The sequence below is a fragment of the Capra hircus genome, chromosome 8 (assembly GCF_001704415.2).
Source record: "Capra hircus breed San Clemente chromosome 8, ASM170441v1, whole genome shotgun sequence".
Classification (NCBI taxonomy): Eukaryota; Metazoa; Chordata; class Mammalia; order Artiodactyla; family Bovidae; genus Capra; species Capra hircus.
Genome location: NC_030815.1, coordinates 63443057 through 63463047, shown reverse-complemented (window position 1 = coordinate 63463047; position 19991 = coordinate 63443057). Strand labels below are relative to the sequence as shown.

Sequence of the window (19991 nt, the reverse complement as noted above, 5' to 3'; positions counted from 1 at the left end):
GGAGAATCCCATGGACAGAGGAGCCTGGTGGGCTACAGTCCATCGGGTTGCACAGAGTCAGACATGACTGAATCAACTTAGCACGGCACGGCAGTGAGAGGTCAGGGACTCAGCCAAGGACATGACACTGGCCGCTATCTGGACAGGACTGCTGCTGCTCCTGCTAAGTCGCTTCAGTCGTGTCCGACTCTGTGCGACCCCAAGACGGCAGCCCACTAGGGTCCTCCGTCCCTGGGATTCTCCAGGCAAGAACACTGGAGTGGGTTGCCATTTCCTTCTCCAATGCATGAAAGTGAAAAGTGAAAGTGAAGTCACTCTGTCATGCCCGACTCTTCAGGACTCCATGGACTGCAGCCCACCATCCACAGAGTGGGGTGCCATTGCCTTCTCCGGACAGGACTAGGACTGGGCTTTTCTGGCTCCTCTTGTGCCACTTTTTCCATCCCCTTCCCTGTCTCTTCTCAGGGGAGGATTTTCCTGAAACTGTTTTGATATTAAAGTTTCTGCTTTGCATGTTTTCTATGAAGTAGATTTCATAGTCCTGGTTAGACATCTTGTTGAGTCATATATCACCCGTGTTCCCTATTGCGGGTGTCTGTTTGAATCATGTCTGCCCTCCAGGTGATGGCTTATGTATTTGTCTTACTCTTTTCAGCAGAAACTGGAGACAAGCAAAAGGCCTCCATCTGGAACCTCCACTACCTCCAAAAGCACCTCCCCCACCCTCACGCCTTCTCCTTCTCCCAAGGGGCATGCGGCCGAGTCCTCCGTGTCCTCTTCCTCATCCCACCGGCAGTCCAAGAGCAGCGGGGGCTCCAGCAGTGGCACCATCACTGATGAGGGTGAGTCCCCCTGAAAGGTCCTGAGACCCCACCCTTCCCTCTTGCCAGGGTAACCTCGCAGGTGCCCTTTATTGCTATAGCTGTCCTGGGTCAGGTGTTTTTTAGTTTTTTCAGTCAAAAATATCTTTCCCTTCCCTGATTATACCTTGCATGTTTGTTTTCACTGAGTTTATGTACCTAAAAGGTATACAGTAGTTTCTGAATGTAGGTTGGTTTTGTTTAAATACACAGATATACACCTGTAAAACTGCTTTTCCACCACCCATTATGTACCTTTCCCTGAACCTTGTACAAATCAGAATTCTATCAGTTGCAAGGGGTGAAATCTCCATTCAAACTGATTTAAGCAAACAAAACTAAAACACTGATCATCTGTGGGCTCATAATGGAAGTATGTAGGGTGTGTTTCAAGCATGTCTAAATCCATGTGCCTTGGAATGTTTCACTCCCATCTTTCAGGTAGGCTCTCTTCAAGCGGTGGCAGGGATACCCCCTGCAGCTTCATGCTTCTTCCTACTAACCGAGACACCCCAGTAGAAAGTGTGCTACTTTCTTAGCAGCTCCGGCAAAACCCCACGGGTAAAGATCATTGTCCTGTCTTGGCTGTATTGATAATGACTTGGGTTGTTTGCCCATCCTTGACTATCTCTGTCACCCCAAGGGCAGAGCGTGTCTGCCTTTGGAGCCAGGGTCGGTTAGGGTCAGATTGTGTGCATTGGGAGTGGGAAGGAAGTAGCTCCTTAAAGGAAAATGGAAGTGGATGGAGGGCAGGTAAAAGCAGGAACCTGCGTGAGTGGGGGTGATGAGGAAAGGGAGATGGATCAGGCAGCAGGGAGGGAGTTGGAGGCACTGTAGTGAGATCCCAGGTGTGAAGACATAAATGATAAAGGAGGGAAGAAGCTCATCCTTTTAAAAAGTGCCCTCTGGTGGCTCCTGGGAGCAGGGGTGGGAGAGGAGGGAGCAGAGCTTTGATGAGAGAGCAGTAGCAGGGGCCAGGCAGGTGCAATCAGTATGAGTCTGACAGGCGAGGAGATTCTCACTGTGTGTGTGGTTTGCAGGCGTCTCACTGCAGCTGCTGGGAGGGCGTGCAGAGCAGATTCTGCCCAGCAAGTGATAAGTTGAAATCAACTGCACAGGCTATGTATGGTCTGTACTGCGTTGATACATGTACGCTACCACTGGCATCCTCTTTATTTGGGACTGCTTTCATTGTTTTGTACTATCTAGTGCGATCATTTATGAAAGCTTCAGAGGCTGGCTAGCAACCCCATTCCTCCCTGTGTTTTCTTTATATATATACATATAACGATTTTTTTTTTTTTTCGCCACACCACGTGGCTTGTGGGATCTTAATTCCCCAACCAAGGATTGAATCCGGGTCCTCTGCAGTGAAAGCGTGGAGTCTTAACCACTAGACCACCAGAGAATTTCTGTGTGGCATCTTAAGTTCCCCGCCCATGAACTCTCCTGCCTCGGAAGGCCTCAGGAATCTAAACTAGTGGTTCAGTTTGGGATTTGTGCCCCACATATTCCTCCCAAAGATTTAAGACAGTGGATATCTGATTACTGGTCTGTGCCCACTCTTCTCCCCTCTCATTCATTATTGGAAAAAAGCTTTGCAAAGCCTCGTTGGGATAAAAAACAGAGGATTTGAGAGCACATATTTTTTTTTAAGGTTACCTTCTCTGGCTTAGAAAGCCTGCTTTTGCTTCCTGGGGTTCCTGGGTCCCGAGGCAGCAAGACCCTTGTCCTGCGGGCATTAGATTATCACAGACCAGAGCCTGGAGTCCATCACTAAAGAGCCATCCTTGATGATATTTTTGTGGAAAACCTGTAGCCTCGGTGAAGGGTCACGTGCGAGCCTTTGCCCTGCTCGTGCTGTGTCCCTCTGTTCACTCCTCCTGAAGGAAATGGTGAGGTGGCGACAATGTCGTGTAAGCTTCACACACACTCCGTGAAGGTGCCTGGGGCAGCCCTGGGAGCTGTAACCTGTGCTGGTGTCCTGGTCATTCATCAGGCTGGGGATTCAGATACATTCTGCATGACAACATCAAATGATTATAGCGCAAGGTGGGATTAAACCTGTGTTACCAGCAAGGCAGGCAGCATCATTGTGGGCTTCACTGAAGAGTGGCACTTGGGCCGGGCTGCAGGGACTGAGCAGATAGTGTGCAACTGGGCCAGAGCTGATTGTTAAATTTATAGGAAACATATGCTGCTGCTGTTGCTGCTAAGTCGCTTCAGTTGTGTCTGGCTCTGTGCAACCCCATAGATGGCAGCCCACCAGGCTCCTCTGTCCCTGGGATTCTCCAGGCAAGAATGCTGGAGTGGATTGCCACTTCCTTCTCTAATGCATGCATACATACTAAGTCGCTTCAGTTGTGTCCGGCTCTGTGCAACCCCATAGACGGCAGCCCACCAGGCTCCTCTGTCCCTGGGATTCTCCAGGCAAGAATGCTGGAGTGGATTGCCATTTCCTTCTCTAATGCATGCATGCATACTAAGTCGCTTCAGTCGTGTCTGACTCTGTGTGACCCTATGGACAGCAGCCCACCAGGCTCCTCTGTCCACGGGACTCTCTAGGCAAGAATACTGGAGTGGGTTGCCATTTTCTTCTCCAAGGAAACATATAAGCTGGCAACTAAACACAGCTGTTAAAAGTCAAGTTACAACAACAACAAAAATATGTGTTAAAAAAAGACAAGTCAAATTACATGAACTTATAATTAAGCTGATTATGCTACATGTTAAGGTATGTGGCATTTAAATCAAAATATATTATTTTCTAATCTTTTACTGCATTCTAATATCTGGGCTCTTGAAGTTCTTTATGTCTCTTTTTCCTTCGTGGTGGGAATACTGTGTACTGATGTGTTACTTCTCTGCGTCTTTCCCAGTTCCGTTTCCAGGAACATGACATTGGCAGGTTGAAATCAGCCATGGTGATGTATTTACACCATGGAAATCAGCAAATACCCACCAGGACTTGAGTTAATGTTTTATTGATCATCTGGATATCATCTAGACAATGTTAATTATGCAGGCTAAACCTCAAAGTGTCATGTCTATAGCTGTTCCAGCACTGAAAATTGAGAAAATAGTCTAAATAGTCTTCCAGGATTTGAAAACTTTTATCTGATTGAGCACAGTTGCTCACATGAAGTTCCAACATTCTTCTTCGTTGTTTCATTTCATCTCACGTTTTCACCTAAACAGAAGCATCAGCAAGCCTTCATGTAGGAACTCTACTCATTCGCTCTGGCTACAAGAATGATGCAAAAATCAGTGAAGACATTCAGTGAAATGCCTGATAACCAATGAAGGCATTGGCTGTATGGAGTTTATAATATAGAGTATCATGTAATTTATTATCATATATAAATTGTGCACATACATCCTTACATGAGTAAAATCTGCTGTAAGGTTACGTGTCTACATATATGTATACATTCCCCCTCCCAGAAAGCCAGCACGCAAATGTGAAGAGAGACTCACGGAGGGAACAGCGTTATAGGTGTCCTGAATCTATAATGGAGTATGTGTGGGCTGGGACTCATTTAATCTCATAACACCGTTGCTCATTAGCAGCTCTTCCGTGAAGCTTTTCTGGTCCCCTGGGCTGGTCGGCTGTCCTCTCTGTCCCCTTAGTCATGCCCTTCACCATGTGCTCACCACCTGTGGGAGAGGTGGCAGAGTGGCGTGTGGCACAGGCCTGGTAGCTAAACCACTGGGTTTGAATCCCCACTGTGCTGTGGACTAGTGGTGTGATCTCACCTAAGATATGGTGCCAGCTTTCTGTGACTTCCTCTTTGTAGTGGGAGCAGTAACAGGGTCTGCCGCGTGGGGTTGTTAAGAGCAAATGAGTATCCAGTACAGGGTGCCTGATGGTGAGCATGGGGCATCATCCGTCGCCCCCTTCGGTATATCTTCCCAGCCACGCTGAGCTCCTTTGCCACGGGGACCTGTCTGTACTTGCATTCCCAGCAAGTAGTAGGCACAGTAGCCCTTGATGGATGATGATTGAGTGGACCTCTGACCACCTAACCTCCAGTCCACTCTTCTGTAAGCTGCACCCCCTGCCCCAGGACCTTTGCACTTGCGGTTCTCTCTGCCTGGATGCTGCTGGTGCTCTTCGCCGTGGTATCTGCACAGCTCACTCCTTCATTTACTGCTAAAATGTCACCTCCTGAGAGACCTTCCCTGACCGTCCTTTATAAAACAACATTCTCACATCCCCTGTCAACCTGTCCCCCCCTGCTCTGTTTTTCCTTACCGACCTGTCAGCTTGCTTGTGGTCTGTTTTGGTCCCTATTGAGTCCCAGTGCCTAGTCTGGTAAACTCCTTTTGAATGTGTGAATGGATGTTTCTCTAAGCCCCCCAGATGCTGGTCTTGTCTCTTTCCCTGTCTCCCTCCCTGCTCTGATAACTTGATACCCTAGATCTTCTGCTTTCCCCTGGTCTGTGTCCATCTGGCTCTCCTGTTCCACTCAGACCCGCCTTTTCTTCAGGAAGCCCACAGTCTCCAAATGCTTAAACCAAACCTTGACTCTGAGGCCCACCTGCCTATTCTCTCCAGGTCTTTCTCTGTCTAGCTGAGGGGTGCTAGTCTTAGTGTTTATTCCAAGTGTAGCTAACAGCAGTTGAGAAATCATAATTTAAAATTGTTGTGGGATAGAGTGCAGGGTTTTAGGCTCAGAAGCTAGAACTCGAAGAACTTGGTGCTTGCAGCCATTGGAGAGTGAGCCTAGCCATGAAGCTCCCCACCTCTGTCTTCACAGCCCGATCTGGGGTTTGGGGAATGCTGGGAGCCTGCCCTGAGGGAGGAGTATGACCAGCACGTGGCTCGAGACCCACCTGCAGCCACACCCCAGGAGTGCAGTGCAGATCTGCTTGCTGTGTCGGAGCTTCTTGTAGAATTTCATTTGATACAAGATTACCACGACTTTATGAAAGTTTGAAGATCACTCTTGAGGCAATTTTACCAAATTCTAAAATATCTTGTTTTACATTCTTTCCCTCTTAAAGATGAACTGACTGGAATCCTTAAGAAATTATCTCTTGAGAAATATCAGCCCATTTTTGAGGAGCAAGAGGTAAGAATATTCTTTTTGAGTGTCCATTTAAATCTTAGCATAAAACAGTTGTCTAAATATGTAGGTTGTTATTCTTTAAGCCTGGATTGATCTTTTTCATTGAGATGGCTGAAGAAATAGAATTTGTGTTCAGCACATTTGGCTCATTCATAACAGTGAAATCCTGGGGACCTTCTGGCTTGTTGTGTTATAATAAAATTTTGTAATTTTGAGCTCTACTCTCTGTAGTAAAGTTTGTGTCTGTTCTGTTCTCCTTTAGTTGAAGGGGATTACCTAGCCAGTTTTTAGGTTTAAAGTAGGTAAAAAGCAAATTCTAATGAATCTGTGTTAAGTGTCTGGACATAAAGAGTCTGTATTAGTCTAAGAGAGTTCCTATTTGCTCTCACTCAAAATCCTAAAAGCACTCACAATCACATTTTTAAAAATTACTGTTCTGCAGTTTGGCAGTTTCTCAAAATGTTGAAGAGAATTACCATATGACCCAGTAATGCCACTCCTAGGTAGGTATATACCCACAATAATTGAAAGCATGCATTTGTACGGTGTTCACAGCAACACTGTTCATAATAGCCAAAAGGCAGAAATAGCCCAAATGCCCATCAATTGATGAATGAGTAAATAAAATGTGTTATCACTCTACCTTGGAATGTAGCTTGGCCATTAAAAAGAAGTACTGATACACTCTACAAAACAGATGAGCCTTGAAGACACTGTGCTAAGAGAAAGAAGTTAGTCACGAAAGGCCACATATGGCATGACTCCATTTATATGCAATGTCCAGAATAGGCAGATCTGTAGAGACGGAAAGCAGATTAGTGGTTGCCAGGGAATGTGGGGAGGAGAGAATGGGAGTGATTGCTAATGAGTACGGGTTTTCTTTTTTGGGGTGATGAAAATGCTCTAAAATTAAGTGTGGTGACAATCACACAACTCTGTACTAAAAAATCATTGAGTTTTACACTTTAAATGGGTGAATTGTATGGTAAATGAATTACATCTCAATAAGATGTTAAAATTTTTACTGTCAGCGAAATAAAACTCGTCAGTGGGCCCATTAGCTACCAGGGTACAGTCACTGGCTTAGAACATTCTAGTGCCCAGTTTAGTACATGACAACGGTCACAGTTAATGTAGCGTGAGAATCCCTCCTTGTCTCCAGCAAGCTTGAGACCCAGTTAAGGAGTATGTGTTTCGGGTCAAGAAGTCAGGGGTGCCACGACTTCCTTCCTTTTTTTCTGCTTTTCTGCCCCATCCAATCTGTCCTTCCTACCTTCTCGATGCCTTAAACTTCAGTGGCAGTTTTTCTCATCAAAAAAATCTTTACTGTTTGCAGATGGCTGCATGCTTTTATTTCATGTGTTCCACGCTTTCTGAGGAGCTGGCCATGGGGACCCACACGCAGGCTGGGGGTGGGGTCTCTGCCTCAGGTCTGGGATGGTGGGGGGAGGGGAGTGTCCAGTAGGGTCAGGGGGCAGGTGTTTTCCATCAAAACCACGTCACCTGTTCCTTCAGCCTGTCAGTGTCTTGTGATCTGTAAAGCCCAGAGAGATGCAGGGAGCTTATCATTATCACAGGGGCCCTCTCTGCATCTCAGAGAGAGCATGGTGTTGGGTGCGGGAGCAGACCCTTCCCCACTGCCTCAAACTTGGTTCAAGATTTTTTTTTTTTAATCCAGGAAAGTAAAATGAAAATTGAAAGAAAGGGGAGAAACTTCTCCTGGAGCTGAGGCCCCGGCAGGGATGCCAGAAATGTTAGAATTTCTCCGGTAAAAACCAGGGGTCGAACAGCTTTGAGATGCCCATTTTCTGAGCCCGTCTCTGCCTCGGTTCTCCAGTCTTTCTTGCCTTTATTGCTTCTGCTTGTTTCTCTTCTCACTCTGTCTTTCCACAGTCTGCATCTCTTTTGTCCTTGAGGGGTAAACACGGTGAGTACCGCCATATACTCATATTTTCTGTACAGTATCCTATACTGTTCAAAGTGCAGCAACATTGCCATGAACTTTCTATCAGCAGGACTTGGCTTTCTACCACTCTGGTCACCCAGATTACTGTCTCAGAGACTTCCCTTACTTATTTTGTTTTCAGAGTCTTTCCAGAATGCACTTCTAAAAATTCCAGGGTAAGAGCTGAGGAGAGTTTTATTTTTAATGATATTTTCAAATAAACATTCAGCATAAAGCTGGGAATTGAAAGTAGTAAATCATCATTAATTCACTACTAATAAGCACTAATAGCTCATAATCATGATAGTCCGGTTGTGGTCGGGAAAAAAGAGGTGTGGCACCGAGCAGATGGTAGCAAATCCCCCTCTCTCTCCCCAGGTGGATATGGAAGCATTCCTCACACTCACCGACGGCGACTTGAAGGAGCTGGGTATTAAGACAGATGGATCCAGGCAGCAGATTTTGGCAGCAATTTCTGAACTGAATGCAGGCAAGGTATTGTTCCCAGTCTTTTTTTTTTTTTTCTGTTTCAAACAGCTGAGAGCTTCACTAGGATCCTTGGCCCTGGTGTTCCAAGGACCTTCATGGTCTGATTTTGTCTCCCCCACATGCCTGGTGGAGGCTGGCCCGCTCACACACTTCTCAAGGCCAGTGGGTCACTATCCTCCAGTATGTCTGTTCCTTTTCCAGGCCTCTCTTCTCATAAGATGGTTTCTCTTTAGATCCTGCTTAAATATTCCCTCCAATCATCTCAACCCACAGGGCTGAGTTTTGCCCTATGGAGCACAGTGGAAGTTGATGAAGACAGGCCCCCAAGTCAGGCTGACCCAGCTCCTCCACTTACAGTGACCCTGGGCAAGTCGCACCCCTCTCTGAGCCTAGCTTTCTGCTCTGGAGGGTGGGGGTGATGGGCTGACTGCCAGGACTGAGATGCTCAGCAGAGCACCTGGCACACAGAGATCTGCCAGTCGCTGTTGCCATTGTTGGCATCCTACACTTTTGTCGTCAGCTTTAAAGCTAAAGATTAGCAATGCCCCCACCCAAAGGCACATACGCAAAAAGCAAGCAAAACACAGAAGCGAGGCACCGGTCACTCTGCAGCTGTACAGTTGCTCTTGGGCTGGTCACATTCCTTTGCCTTCTGCCTTTTCTTCTACTGTGGGCTGGATATTTTTTGTCTCTTATTCCATAGCAGCTTACTGAAAAACCTGAACAAAGTTTTTGGCCAAACCAATATACTTGCTTACATGATGCTTCTTCACACTTTGCCTTACTGCTCCTCACTCGCTGGGCAATAATGGGATGTTACCATTATAAATAGTACCGGAGTGGACTTCTCTGCCTTTATGCTTTTTCTTCTGTTGTCTTGTTCCTCAGGCTGTGTTCCACAACATGAGGTTATGTCAGAGATTGTGACTGTTTTATGGTTCTGCCTATATGTTGCCGGGTAGGCACAAAAATATTGATCAGACCTGTAGTGACAATGGCGAGGGAATATCCATGTAGCATTTTGTCATTCACAGATCACTTCACATACATTTCCGTAGTTAATTTGGGTGGCCGGTACCCTCACACTTCCCTTGTTCAGCCCAGGAGCAGAGCTGGGGATGGAGAGGGCGGATCTGTATGGAGGCAGCTCCTCCTCCAGCCAGCCCTGCCACCCTTCCCCAACCCGGCCCTGGTCCACTCAGGTTGGGGGCTGGTTTTATTGCCGTTGTTGTCATTGCTGTTTTGCTTGTCTGTAGGCTGTGGGGTGGGTTTCCCTGCTAGCTCAGTGGTAAAGAATCTGCCTGCCAATGCAGGAGATGCAGATTCAATCCTTGGGTCAGGAAGATTCCCCTGGAGAAAGAAATGGCAACCCACACCAGTATTCTTGCCTGGGAAATCCCACGGACAGAGCAGCGTGGCTGGCTACAGTCCATGGCGTCACAAAAGAGTCAGACACGACTTAGAGACTAACCAACAATATCAAGGCTGTGAAGTGGGCCTTCCAAATGTGGTTGGCATTGCTACCCATGTCTGTGAGCCTGAGCGTTTTCCTGCAGGTCTTTGCTGTGTGTTCTTTCTGCTCTGTAAGGTCTCTTCCTTGATTCTGGTCACCTGTCCAGGACACTCACTGCCTCACTTTACAGAGAGGGAAGCAGAGGCTCCGAGAGGGACTGTGAGTCCTGACTCCCAGACCAGCACCATTTCTGCTCTTCCCTTAGATCTGAAGGGCAGGAGGTGGGCAGGTCTTGGCTGCTGGGAAGGGTTCATCCCGGGACCAGAAACCTTAGGCTGGCTTACTGTGGGTGGATCACCCGAAGCCAGCACTAAAGTCTTTGGACCATTGATTTATTCATGAAAAAATTGTCCTTTGACTCTCTGCCATGTGTGAGTGTTGAGCATGGAGAATCACTCTGAGCACATCATGTCTAGTCATTAATGTCACCCTGACAGAAGGCCCCTGGAGTTGGTTCCAGTTTACAGATGTGGGAATTGAGGCACAGAGAGGTCAGAGAACTTGCCCATAATCACCCAGTCAGTAAGTGGCAAAGCCAGGATTAGAACCCAGTGTCTGTGTCCTGACCTGCGTGCTGTCCTGTCTTGGTGTAATCCACAAGCACAGGAGAGGCGAATTGTGCTGTGAGAGCTCCCGGTGAGAGGGTGGGGCCTGGTAAGGCAAGGGTCTGGGAGACATCCCTGGAGAAGGGCAGGAGGGCCGCCATCTGAAGGAAGATAAGAACCACCTGGCCCAGGGGTAGAAGAAGGGTACAGGCGGAGGGAAGCATATGTGCACAGGGCCTGCACTGACATGTGTGGTGTATTTAAAGAACTAAAGGAGACTTCCCTGGTGGTCCCTACGACTCCAGGCTTTCACTACAGGAGGCACGGGTTCAGTCCCTAGTCAGGGAACTAAGATCCCACATGCTGTGCAGTGTGGCCAAAAGTTTTAAAAAATTAATTAACGAAAAGAACTAAAGAAGTAGCTGAATCATGGAGCGCAAGGAACCTGGTGTGAGAGGAGGCCAGAGGGGACAGATTAGGGCTCCCAGCGTGGTCGGGGGTAACCCAGTCAAGTACACAGAGGCTTGTGTGAGAGGACAAGGTGGGTGATAGTGAGGAGGCTCTAGCTCAGGAGTTAGGACCCTTCCTTCTTCAGGCCTGCAAGGGCCAGACGTGTGAGCCAAGGAGAGGATAGAGGTGAGGAAAGCCAAGCCTAGACCAGTCAAAAAGGAAGGACAAAAGAGGTTCTATATGGAGGGCCAGTAAGGACCTTAGAGGGCGTGGAAAGACCGGAGCTGGATGTCATTGGAGCAGGGTCTGAGTCTTGGTAGATGATAACTGCCAGCATTTCTGGAACCTCCCCTCTGCCGTCTGTGGCCATGGCCTCTTTGGTTCAGAATCACTAAAAGAATACACACAGGGTTGGTCTGCAAATCTTAGGCAACTTAATAGTCATCTTCAGAGTGGATGATACGACGTCTTGAGCCCCACTCCAAAGAAGGATATTTTTCTTAAAGTCCGTAGAGACTAGGACATTTTTTATAGTTTTCTCTCAAATCCATTGGCCTCCCCCTTCTCCTTATTTACTAAACAGGGCCCCATCAAGAGAAGCAGAGTAACAGCTGTTGGTGATTGTCATAGTTCAGGCTGCAAAGCAAAGTACCTTAGATAGGGTGGCTTATAAATTGAAGTTTAATTCTCACAGTATGGAGACTGGGAGTCCAAGATCAGGGTGCCAGAGTGGTTGAGTTTGGTGAGGCTCCTCTTCCAAGTTGCACGTAGCCACCTTCTCAATTCCTCATGTGGCCCAAAATAGAAGCAAAATCTCTCTTTATCTCTTCTCATAGGGACACAGATGGCATCACGGGAGCCCCACCCTTATGACCTCACCTAATCCTAATCACCTTCCATCACTTGAGGGGTTAGGGTTTCAACACAGGACACAAACATTTAACCCATAACAGTGATCTTCCTTGGGGCCCTCAGCTGACCACCTCCCAGCTGAAAGATCCCAGATGCTTCCAACATGCCAAGACGTCCATGTCCTCCCCACAGGCAGTGTCCACCCTGCAAAGTCAAGCGATTCCCCATGGAGATTGGTGCAAAGGGAAGGGGCTAATCTGAACCGATCGCTGTAATAGCCCTGTTATTGGAGGGTCAGCTGTGCCAGACAGAATCCTGTGGAAATGAGAACCATGTGTATCAACTGTATCTGAGAGTAAAGATGTGATTGGGAGAAGCTGAATGTCACAAAAGCAAGTGTATCTTCCCTACTCTAGGTCACCATTGCAAGTCTGTGCTGCTGCTTAGAAAGAGCAAAGTATTTCTCAGACTGAGTGTGGCTTCTAAGAGCTCTTTGTATGCCCGGGGCCGCTTCTCTTCTGGGCTGGACCTGCCTGACCCTGACTCCTGTCTCTTTGATTGCTCCAGGGCATGAGCTTCTCCTAACGTTCATCCTTTTACTTCTGAAACCCAACCTTGGCCAAGAAAGTACCCACTGTGGTTCAAATACTCTGTACGTATCTGAGAACTCAGGACACATGGGAGAGGATAAGCCCAGCTCTCCTTGTCCCCTCGCCCCCATGTCTTTCTAGCTGTAGTCCACAACACACTGGGGGCTTGTGGAATCACTTTTTTAGTAGTTCATGAGCAGCATTTTAACAAGGGAAATAGAATAGAGTAGAAAATATCAACATTCTCTGCAGGTAAGAACACTAAAGCTTGTTTCAGTTGCATCAATTTACATGGGTTGTGATGTAAAATGTGTTTCTTACATAATCAAAAATGTTTGAATATTTTAGCCGAAAAAAATTTTGTCTTAATGAATATTCACCCAAAACCTGGCTCAGCCATATGAATATTAGCAAAGCAGTGTGGCCCCTCAGCCTGTAAGCCATTTGACTTCCTGATGAACCCACCTCAGTATTCGAGTTACGAATAAGCAGAGTCTGCTTATTAGTTTGTTAGTTTCAAACAAGTGGTATATTGGAGAAGGTTAACCAGAAATGATAGCCGGAGTTTCACCTTTAATTGGTCCTAAGCCATTGCTTCTTTCCATTCCTGTTTTTTTGTGATTATCAAAGCTGTGTATATTCGTTGTACTAAATTTATGCAGTACCAGAAAGGGGAAAAGAACTTACAAAGGAATCACAGTCTAGCCACCCAGAGGCCAACACTGTTGGTATTTGGGAAGATCACTCTGCAGTGTTTTGTGCTGAGTATTTTTCTTAAAGTGGCTGAGATAAATTTAAATCTATAATTTTATATTCTACTTACTGCATTTAATGTTAAATATATGCGGTTACCCATGTCATTAAGAACTCTTTTTTAATATAATAAAATAAATTTGCTAGGATGTACTAAAATTATTTTTCTTTAATCCCTACTTGTTGGATACATAGACTTCCAAACTTTTATAAATAGTGCTGCAGTGGGCAACTTCGTGTATGAGCCTTTCTAATTATCTCCTCAGAATAGATATCTAAAAAAAAAAAAAGTGAAATTATGGAGTCAAAAAGTCTAAATCGAGGTACATAGTACTTCATCCTGAAATACCTTCCAGAAAGAATTACTAAACATCTGCACCAGCTGTGGATATAAGTTCCAAGGGCACCCTTGCCAACACTGGGTACTATCCATTTGCTTTTTAATTTTTATTAATTTGATAGGCCAAGAAGTATGCCTTGTGTTAATTTGCATTTCTTTAACTACTAGATAGACTGAACGTGGTTTTTTTTTTCTACTTTTAATGGCCATTTGCTTTTTTCTTTTGAGAATTATCTGGATGGTCCTTTGAAGCCGGGGGTTTTTAAAGGGCAATTATCATTATCAGCTTCAATCAGCTGTGGATGCAGGGAGCGATTATGGTTTTCATCATCTACGGCTCACTCCTGAGGTTAGGAGCGCGTTGGAACCCTGTCTCACCCTGACCTCATTTCTCAAGCAATTAAGGCTAAGGTGGTCTAATAATAACATGGCTGTCATCCCCTCTATTTATTTTTTAGCCCTCTGCAGTTTGCACAGTGTCACGCCCACTCATTATCTCAGGTTGAGCCATATCACAGCACCAGCATGCAATGCCTTCCCCCTGTTACAGATGTAGAAACTCAGCAGCATGGGCTCACCCCTGGGACAGAGTGAGTGGTGGAGTAGGGATTCGGGGTCCTCTGACCCCACCTCTGATGTTCTGACTTTTGCCCCATAGCCTTTAGGTGTGTGTTGATGGAATCCTGAAGGCACTTTTCCAGGTGTCTGGGATGGATCGTGTGAAGGGGGACTCCTCTTGCCCTTCCGGGTGTCCAGGAGCCTCATCAGCAGTAGAGGTCCCTGCTTGGGGATCTGGAAATGGCAGTCCATGAAATGAAAGAAGAGGAAGGTTAAGGTCTAGTCATGTTTGGCTGAGGTTTTTTACCCCCCCCCTACTCTTGGTAGGGAATAGCTTCCCAGGGATTATTCACTTTTAATTTGCTTTATTTTTTAAGAAATTTATTGAAGGATACTTGCTTTACAATATCGTGCTGGTTTCTGCCATACGTCATCATGAATCAGCCACAGGCATGCATATGTCCCCTCCCTCGTGAACCTCCCTCCCATCTCCCACCCCATCCCACCCCTCTAGGTTCTCACAGAACACCGGGTTGAGCTCCCTGTGTTATACAGCAAACTCCCACTGGCTGTCTATTTTACTTTAGATTTTGACCACATGTATCCGTTGGTTTAAAAATAAATTTTTTTAATTTACACTGGTGCCCTCTGAGGTCAGGACATGCCAACCTCCTGCTACCCACCCACAGCCCAGTGTCAGCAGCACCCTTTGAGTTACGATTATCATCTTCATTTTATAGAAATTAAGTTGCAGAGAGATGAAGTACCTAGCTCAAGGTAACCCAGCTTGTAAATGGGAGGGGTTGGGATTTGAACCCAGGCTATTTGATTCCAGTCTCTGTTATTAATCTCTGTGTATTACGGCCTCTCAGTTATGTGTTCAGTGAAGATGTTCTTTGGACTTAAAGAAATGTCCACATCCCCCCTCTTTTCCCATCTTAAAATGTGTGTGTAAAGGGTGGCAACTAGGAGGGGAATCTGCAAAGATGGGGTGAGAAGTGAATCACTATGGAGACAGACCTGTCATCTTTTGGACAAGGGGGAGTCAAGGCAGTTCAGACTCTGAGTTATATCAGAAAGTTCGGCTCCTGGAAAATTCCCTGGAAATATGATGTCTGGAAATATGCACAGAGCAGGGCAGGGTAGGAGATGTCCTTTCTGGGCCAAATGACCCAGGATAAGTCATGCCTGCTCTCTGGGTTCTGCTGCCCATTCTTCTCTGGGAGATTGGACCTCTGCATCTTGGGGGGCTCTCCAGCCCTGGCATGCTGTGTTTGTGGGTGCTGACTCAGAATGTTTTTATTAAACCCAGTGCTCTTTCAATTAGGTAATTTGTTTTCCCCAAGACGCCCATGGGTTTTTCAAGTATGAGTTAAATGTTAACAGGACTGTGTCAACTGAATTAATGGTTAAAAGATTTAACAAGACTTTCTGTGTCTGTTTTCAATTTCCTCCACAGGGACGCGAGAGACAGATTTTACAGGAAACCATTCACAATTTCCACTCTTCCTTCGAGAGTAGCGCCAGCAACACCAGGGCCCCTGGAAACAATCCCTGTACGTGACCCTCCTCCTTGTGGTCAGCAGCGTGAGCTTTCTGAATCTCAGTATCCTCTTCACATGGCCGATGCTCCCGCCATCATCAGACCTTCCCCATTCCCTGAAACACACTATGCCTTGACACACCACTGTGCCTTAGTCCCGAAACACCCATTTCCCCCTCCCTGCTGTAGTAGTTGGTGATGCTTGTTGCTGTAACAAAAGTCCGACACGGTAGAGACTTCTTCTCCCATGAAGTCCAGTCTGGCTGCTTCTGCTTGGCAGAAGCACATGGTGATTCAGGGACCCTGCTCTTTTCATCTGTGGCTCTGCCGTTCCTGGGAGCTTCCGAGTCTTTGTTTCTGGCTGGCAGAGGGGAAGGGGATGGTGAAGAAGGCATATAACCAATTCTTAGCTGTCTTGCTCTTAACTGCTCACATTCCATTGGTTCCTCCATCTTATGTCCCATCGGCCACTCATAGTCACGTGGCCCCACCTGGATGCAGAGGAGACTGGGAAGTGTAGTCACTGTTCAGGTAGTGGCCTCACAATACAGAGCTCTGTACTTAGATGGGGGAACACATATTTGGGGGCAAGATTAGCCACTCTTCCATATCTTCCCTTAGACCTTCTAACATATCCCTAATGGTCCTTAATGTCACCTATCAAATAAATGAAGCCTTTCTCAGCTCCCTTACACAGAACTCACTCCTCCAGCCACTGGGGGCCCTTACTGTTCTGTGTGATGACTCTGCTTTAGCACGTCTCTGCACCTGCTGCAGACAACACACAACAGCTGTTCAGGATGTGTATGTTGAATGCATTTTTCTTTCTTTCAAAGGCAGCCTTTTATATAGGAAAAAGGGGGAGGCCCCAGGTGTCACCTTGAGGAATCTCTTTTCCTTCCTGACCTTCAGTCTCCTTGTCTGTGGTCAGGCAAGACAATGTTCTGATATTACATGCTGCTCACCCCATAACACTGTAGGGCTTTTCCACTTTGAGTGGGAGCAGAAGACTCTTATATTACATTGTAGAAGGACTTAGGTGCTCACATTTTCTAGGCGAATTTGGAATTTTTCCTCAAGCCACATTCCTCAGGAGGGAATCAGCTAGTGTAGTTTTCTACTGTGTCATATTCTGGGAAAGGGACTTTGACTTTTAGGTCCAACAGATGTCTGAAATGTTGTCAAGCATGTAATTCATTCGACCAACACTTGCTACATTTCTGCCATGTGCTGGGGGTGCTGAGATGAGTCAGATCCAGTCCCCACCCTTGAGGACCCGGACAGTAAGAGAAGATGTAAATGGATGGTCCTGTCCTGAGGGGGAGCACGGACAAGTGGAAAGAGCATGTGCCCTGGACTCAGGCTCAGGGTTCTGGTCCAGCCCCGTGGCTGGCCAGCTGTGTGGCCAGGGTCAGGTAACTTGGCTTCTCTGCTGGTGCTTAGAGCCAGCGTGCATCCAATACCTGATCTGTAGGACACGCACAGTGGGTGGGAGCCTTTGCAGAGCTGTTACCTTTACTGTGATCTCTGCTTGGCTGCATACTGGTCTCCTTAGGAGGTACAGCTTCTCTTCTCTCCCTCTCCTGGCCGTGAGCGCCCCTTCCCCCTCTGCTGGCTAGAGGCAGTCATGACCGTGCTTCCTGGAGTCTCATCGTGTTCTCCCTCCCGTCCGTTGATCCAGCAGGTGCTATTCCTCCTTCATCCTCTCATCCTCCCACCTGTAGAAGCCAACTTCCCACATGACTAGAGAAAGAAGTTTTGTTTTAGACATCACTGACAGATGCCTTTCATAAGTGTTCCTCGCATCCCAACCTTCTCTAAGGAGACACAATCATTGAGCACCTATTTTGTGCAGCTGCTGGACTCCAGTGTCATCTCTCCTCATCACCAGCCTGGGGGCTGGCATGGTTTAACCTCATCCTGAATGCTGGGGACACAGACACAGAGGAGTGGAGCTGCAGGCCAGTTCCCCAGCCAGGAAGGAACGGAGCTGGCTGAGACCTGCGTCTAGTGGGCTTCTGGGCCCATGCTTTTGCCGACTCTCATAGACTCCTGGGGCTAGAGGCACCAGGGAGTCTCATGGTTTTAATGTATTCATATCTTCAGAGCCTATCAGTATGTGTAGGGTTGTTTGTCCCTAAAATACACGTGGACCCCTGAGTTAGGTGCTGTGAGCTTTGTGTCCGTTCTTCGCTGTTCTCCTGCCCTTTTCATCACTCCTGTGCACAGCTGTCACTTGGGTAAGTTTGATGGAATCTGTGTGACACGCAGGAGCTGTGCTGGGGGTCAGCTTTCCACAAATGCACACCTCCAAGGTCTCATCTAGTGACCCCAGACAGATAGTCTGCTCCTTCTCATTTGGCAGATGGGAAACAGGCTCACAGCAGCTGCTTCCTTCGTCTTTTTCACTGGACTGGAGGTTCTGAGTCTTTTCCTCCCAGGAAGTTTGTGGACTGGTTGGCGAGAGATCCTTGGCACCCTTTCTGGACCATGGTCGCCCACTTCTGGTGGCCCTATGACGTGACCCATCAGCATTTCTCAAAGTATGTTCCTTGAAACCCTATTTCCACAGAATGTTAACAGGTTTGGGTTTTTTTTTAATAAAAAATAAAGGGAGAGGGAATGTATATGTGGCAGGGGGGGTGAGGCTCTGTATTTAATAGGTTAGGCAGATACTGGGTCAGAACCCAGTCACATAATTTTTGCTATGTACACCTCAGAATCCTTAGAACGCCACACATGGGAGAATCTCTTCAAGGGGGTCATAACTATCATTGTTCAGTAGCTCAGTCATGGCCAACTCTTTGCCACCCAGGCTGCAGCACACCAGGCTTTCCTGTCCTTCACTGTCTCCTGGAGTTTGCTCAAACTTATGTCCATTGAGTCAATATGACTGGTAGCATTTCCCACATGTTTGATCACAGAATGCTGCTTCACAGCACTCTTGCAAGAGTGTCCCTTGAACACTGTCAGGGAGACCCTGCTGTGACTCGGCAGTAGCAGTCATGAGGCCTCACAGCAGCTGGGGGTGGGCCCAGGGGGCACTCAAGGCCCTCAGCTGGGCCAGGGTCTTTGGTAAACTGCCTCTTCCCAGCAGCTCTCTGCTTGGCAGTGGGACATCATGGTGAGGGCATCCTCTGATGGAGAGGATCTGAGCAGGATTCTGCTCAGAGGGTTCTGCATCCAGGGCGTCTCCTGCAGGTTCAGAGCATCATTTCCCAGTGCTGGTACAGTGTGCTGTCTGGCAAGTGCTGCATGTCTGAGCCCTGTCCCCAGTGGCCTTGAGAAGGCTCCCACCTCCTTGCTTCAGCACTAGACCATTACATGGAGGCCACAAGTTTTGCAAGAGGACATTTATTTTTCATTAACCATACATTTACTGAGCATTTACCCTGTGCCCATCCTCTGCTTGTGCTTTGCATTCAGAGATGAAAAACACCTCTGCTCTCAAAGAATCCACAGTATCTTAGAGGAGACAAGCACGTAGTTGCCTGTGAGGAATCATCATAAATGTGTGTGCTTTATAAAGGTGAGGACATTGTGGGTGACAGCTCAGGTTGGCTTGGATGCGCCCTGTTCGAAAGACTGGGTCCAAAAGGGTGAGTCAGCACAGCTGCCAGGTGGGGAAGAGAAAGTGCTCCCCAGTTGGGGGGACAGTGTGTGGGAAGGCAGGCAGTGTGTGACATTTATGGGTTAAACATTGTCTGGGGTATGTTCAGTTCAGTTCAGTCGCTCAGTCGTGTCCGACTCTGCGACCCCAAGAATCGCAGCACGCCAGGCCTCTCTGTGCATCACCAACTCCCAGAGTTCACTCAGACTCGCGTCCATCGAGTCAGTGATACCATCCAGCCATCTCATCCTCTGTCCTCTTCTCCTGCCCCCAATCCCTCCCAGCATCAAAGTCTTTTCCAATGAGTCAACTCTTTGCGCGAGGTGGCTGAAGTACTGGAGTTTCAGCTTCAGCATCATTCCTTCCAAAGAAATCCCAGGGTTGATACCTGTCATTCCAATTTTTGATTCTTTTCTTTGAACGCATAGCACCGAATCTACAGCGAGTCCTGGCACTGGGTTCTGGCTCTGCCTCATTTTAATGGGTGCTGTGTTTCTTCCCCTCCCTGGGCCTTGGTTTCCCTTTTGGTTCCCAGGGGGGAGTGTTCTGAGGGTCAGATGAAGGTGAAGACCCTTTTCACACTATGTGGAGCTCTCCAGATGTGAGAAATCTCCATGATGGTTGCCTATTTGACATCCTCTGTCTGTTAATCCCTCTGCCTACTCCTGCTTGCCCTGGTGTAGTCGGGCCAGGTGGGTGAGGCCAGAAGCAGCAGCATCCAGGCACAGATAGCCGCAGCTTGGGTGGCTCTGCTGGCACTGGAGCCCTGAAGCGGTGAGGGTTGGAGGTGGATCCCCACCCTCTAGCTATGGCCGACTGGCATTTATGTCACTGGGGTTCCCACCAAGGTGGACAGAAAGCAGCAGGAAGG

At 47.4% G+C, this 19991-nt stretch overlaps 1 protein-coding gene across 5 annotated transcripts in view; it reads left to right on the top strand.

Moving 5' to 3' along the window:
* Window positions 1-18316, top strand: part of ANKS6 (ankyrin repeat and sterile alpha motif domain containing 6) — a 51508-nt gene extending 33192 nt beyond the window's left edge. Inside the window, exons 12-16 of one of the 5 annotated variants that reach the window (XM_018052223.1) lie at window positions 656-842; window positions 5868-5935; window positions 8256-8372; window positions 15427-15523; window positions 17876-18316. In XM_018052223.1, coding sequence (XP_017907712.1) covers window positions 656-842; window positions 5868-5935; window positions 8256-8372; window positions 15427-15523; window positions 17876-18066 — 660 coding nt within the window. In that variant the 3' untranslated portion in view covers window positions 18067-18316. Of the gene's footprint in view, window positions 1-655; window positions 843-5867; window positions 5936-8255; window positions 8373-15426; window positions 17685-17875 lie in introns of those variants that run through there. The other 4 variants (XM_018052224.1, XM_018052226.1, XM_018052225.1 and 1 more) reach the window with 4 other exon arrangements.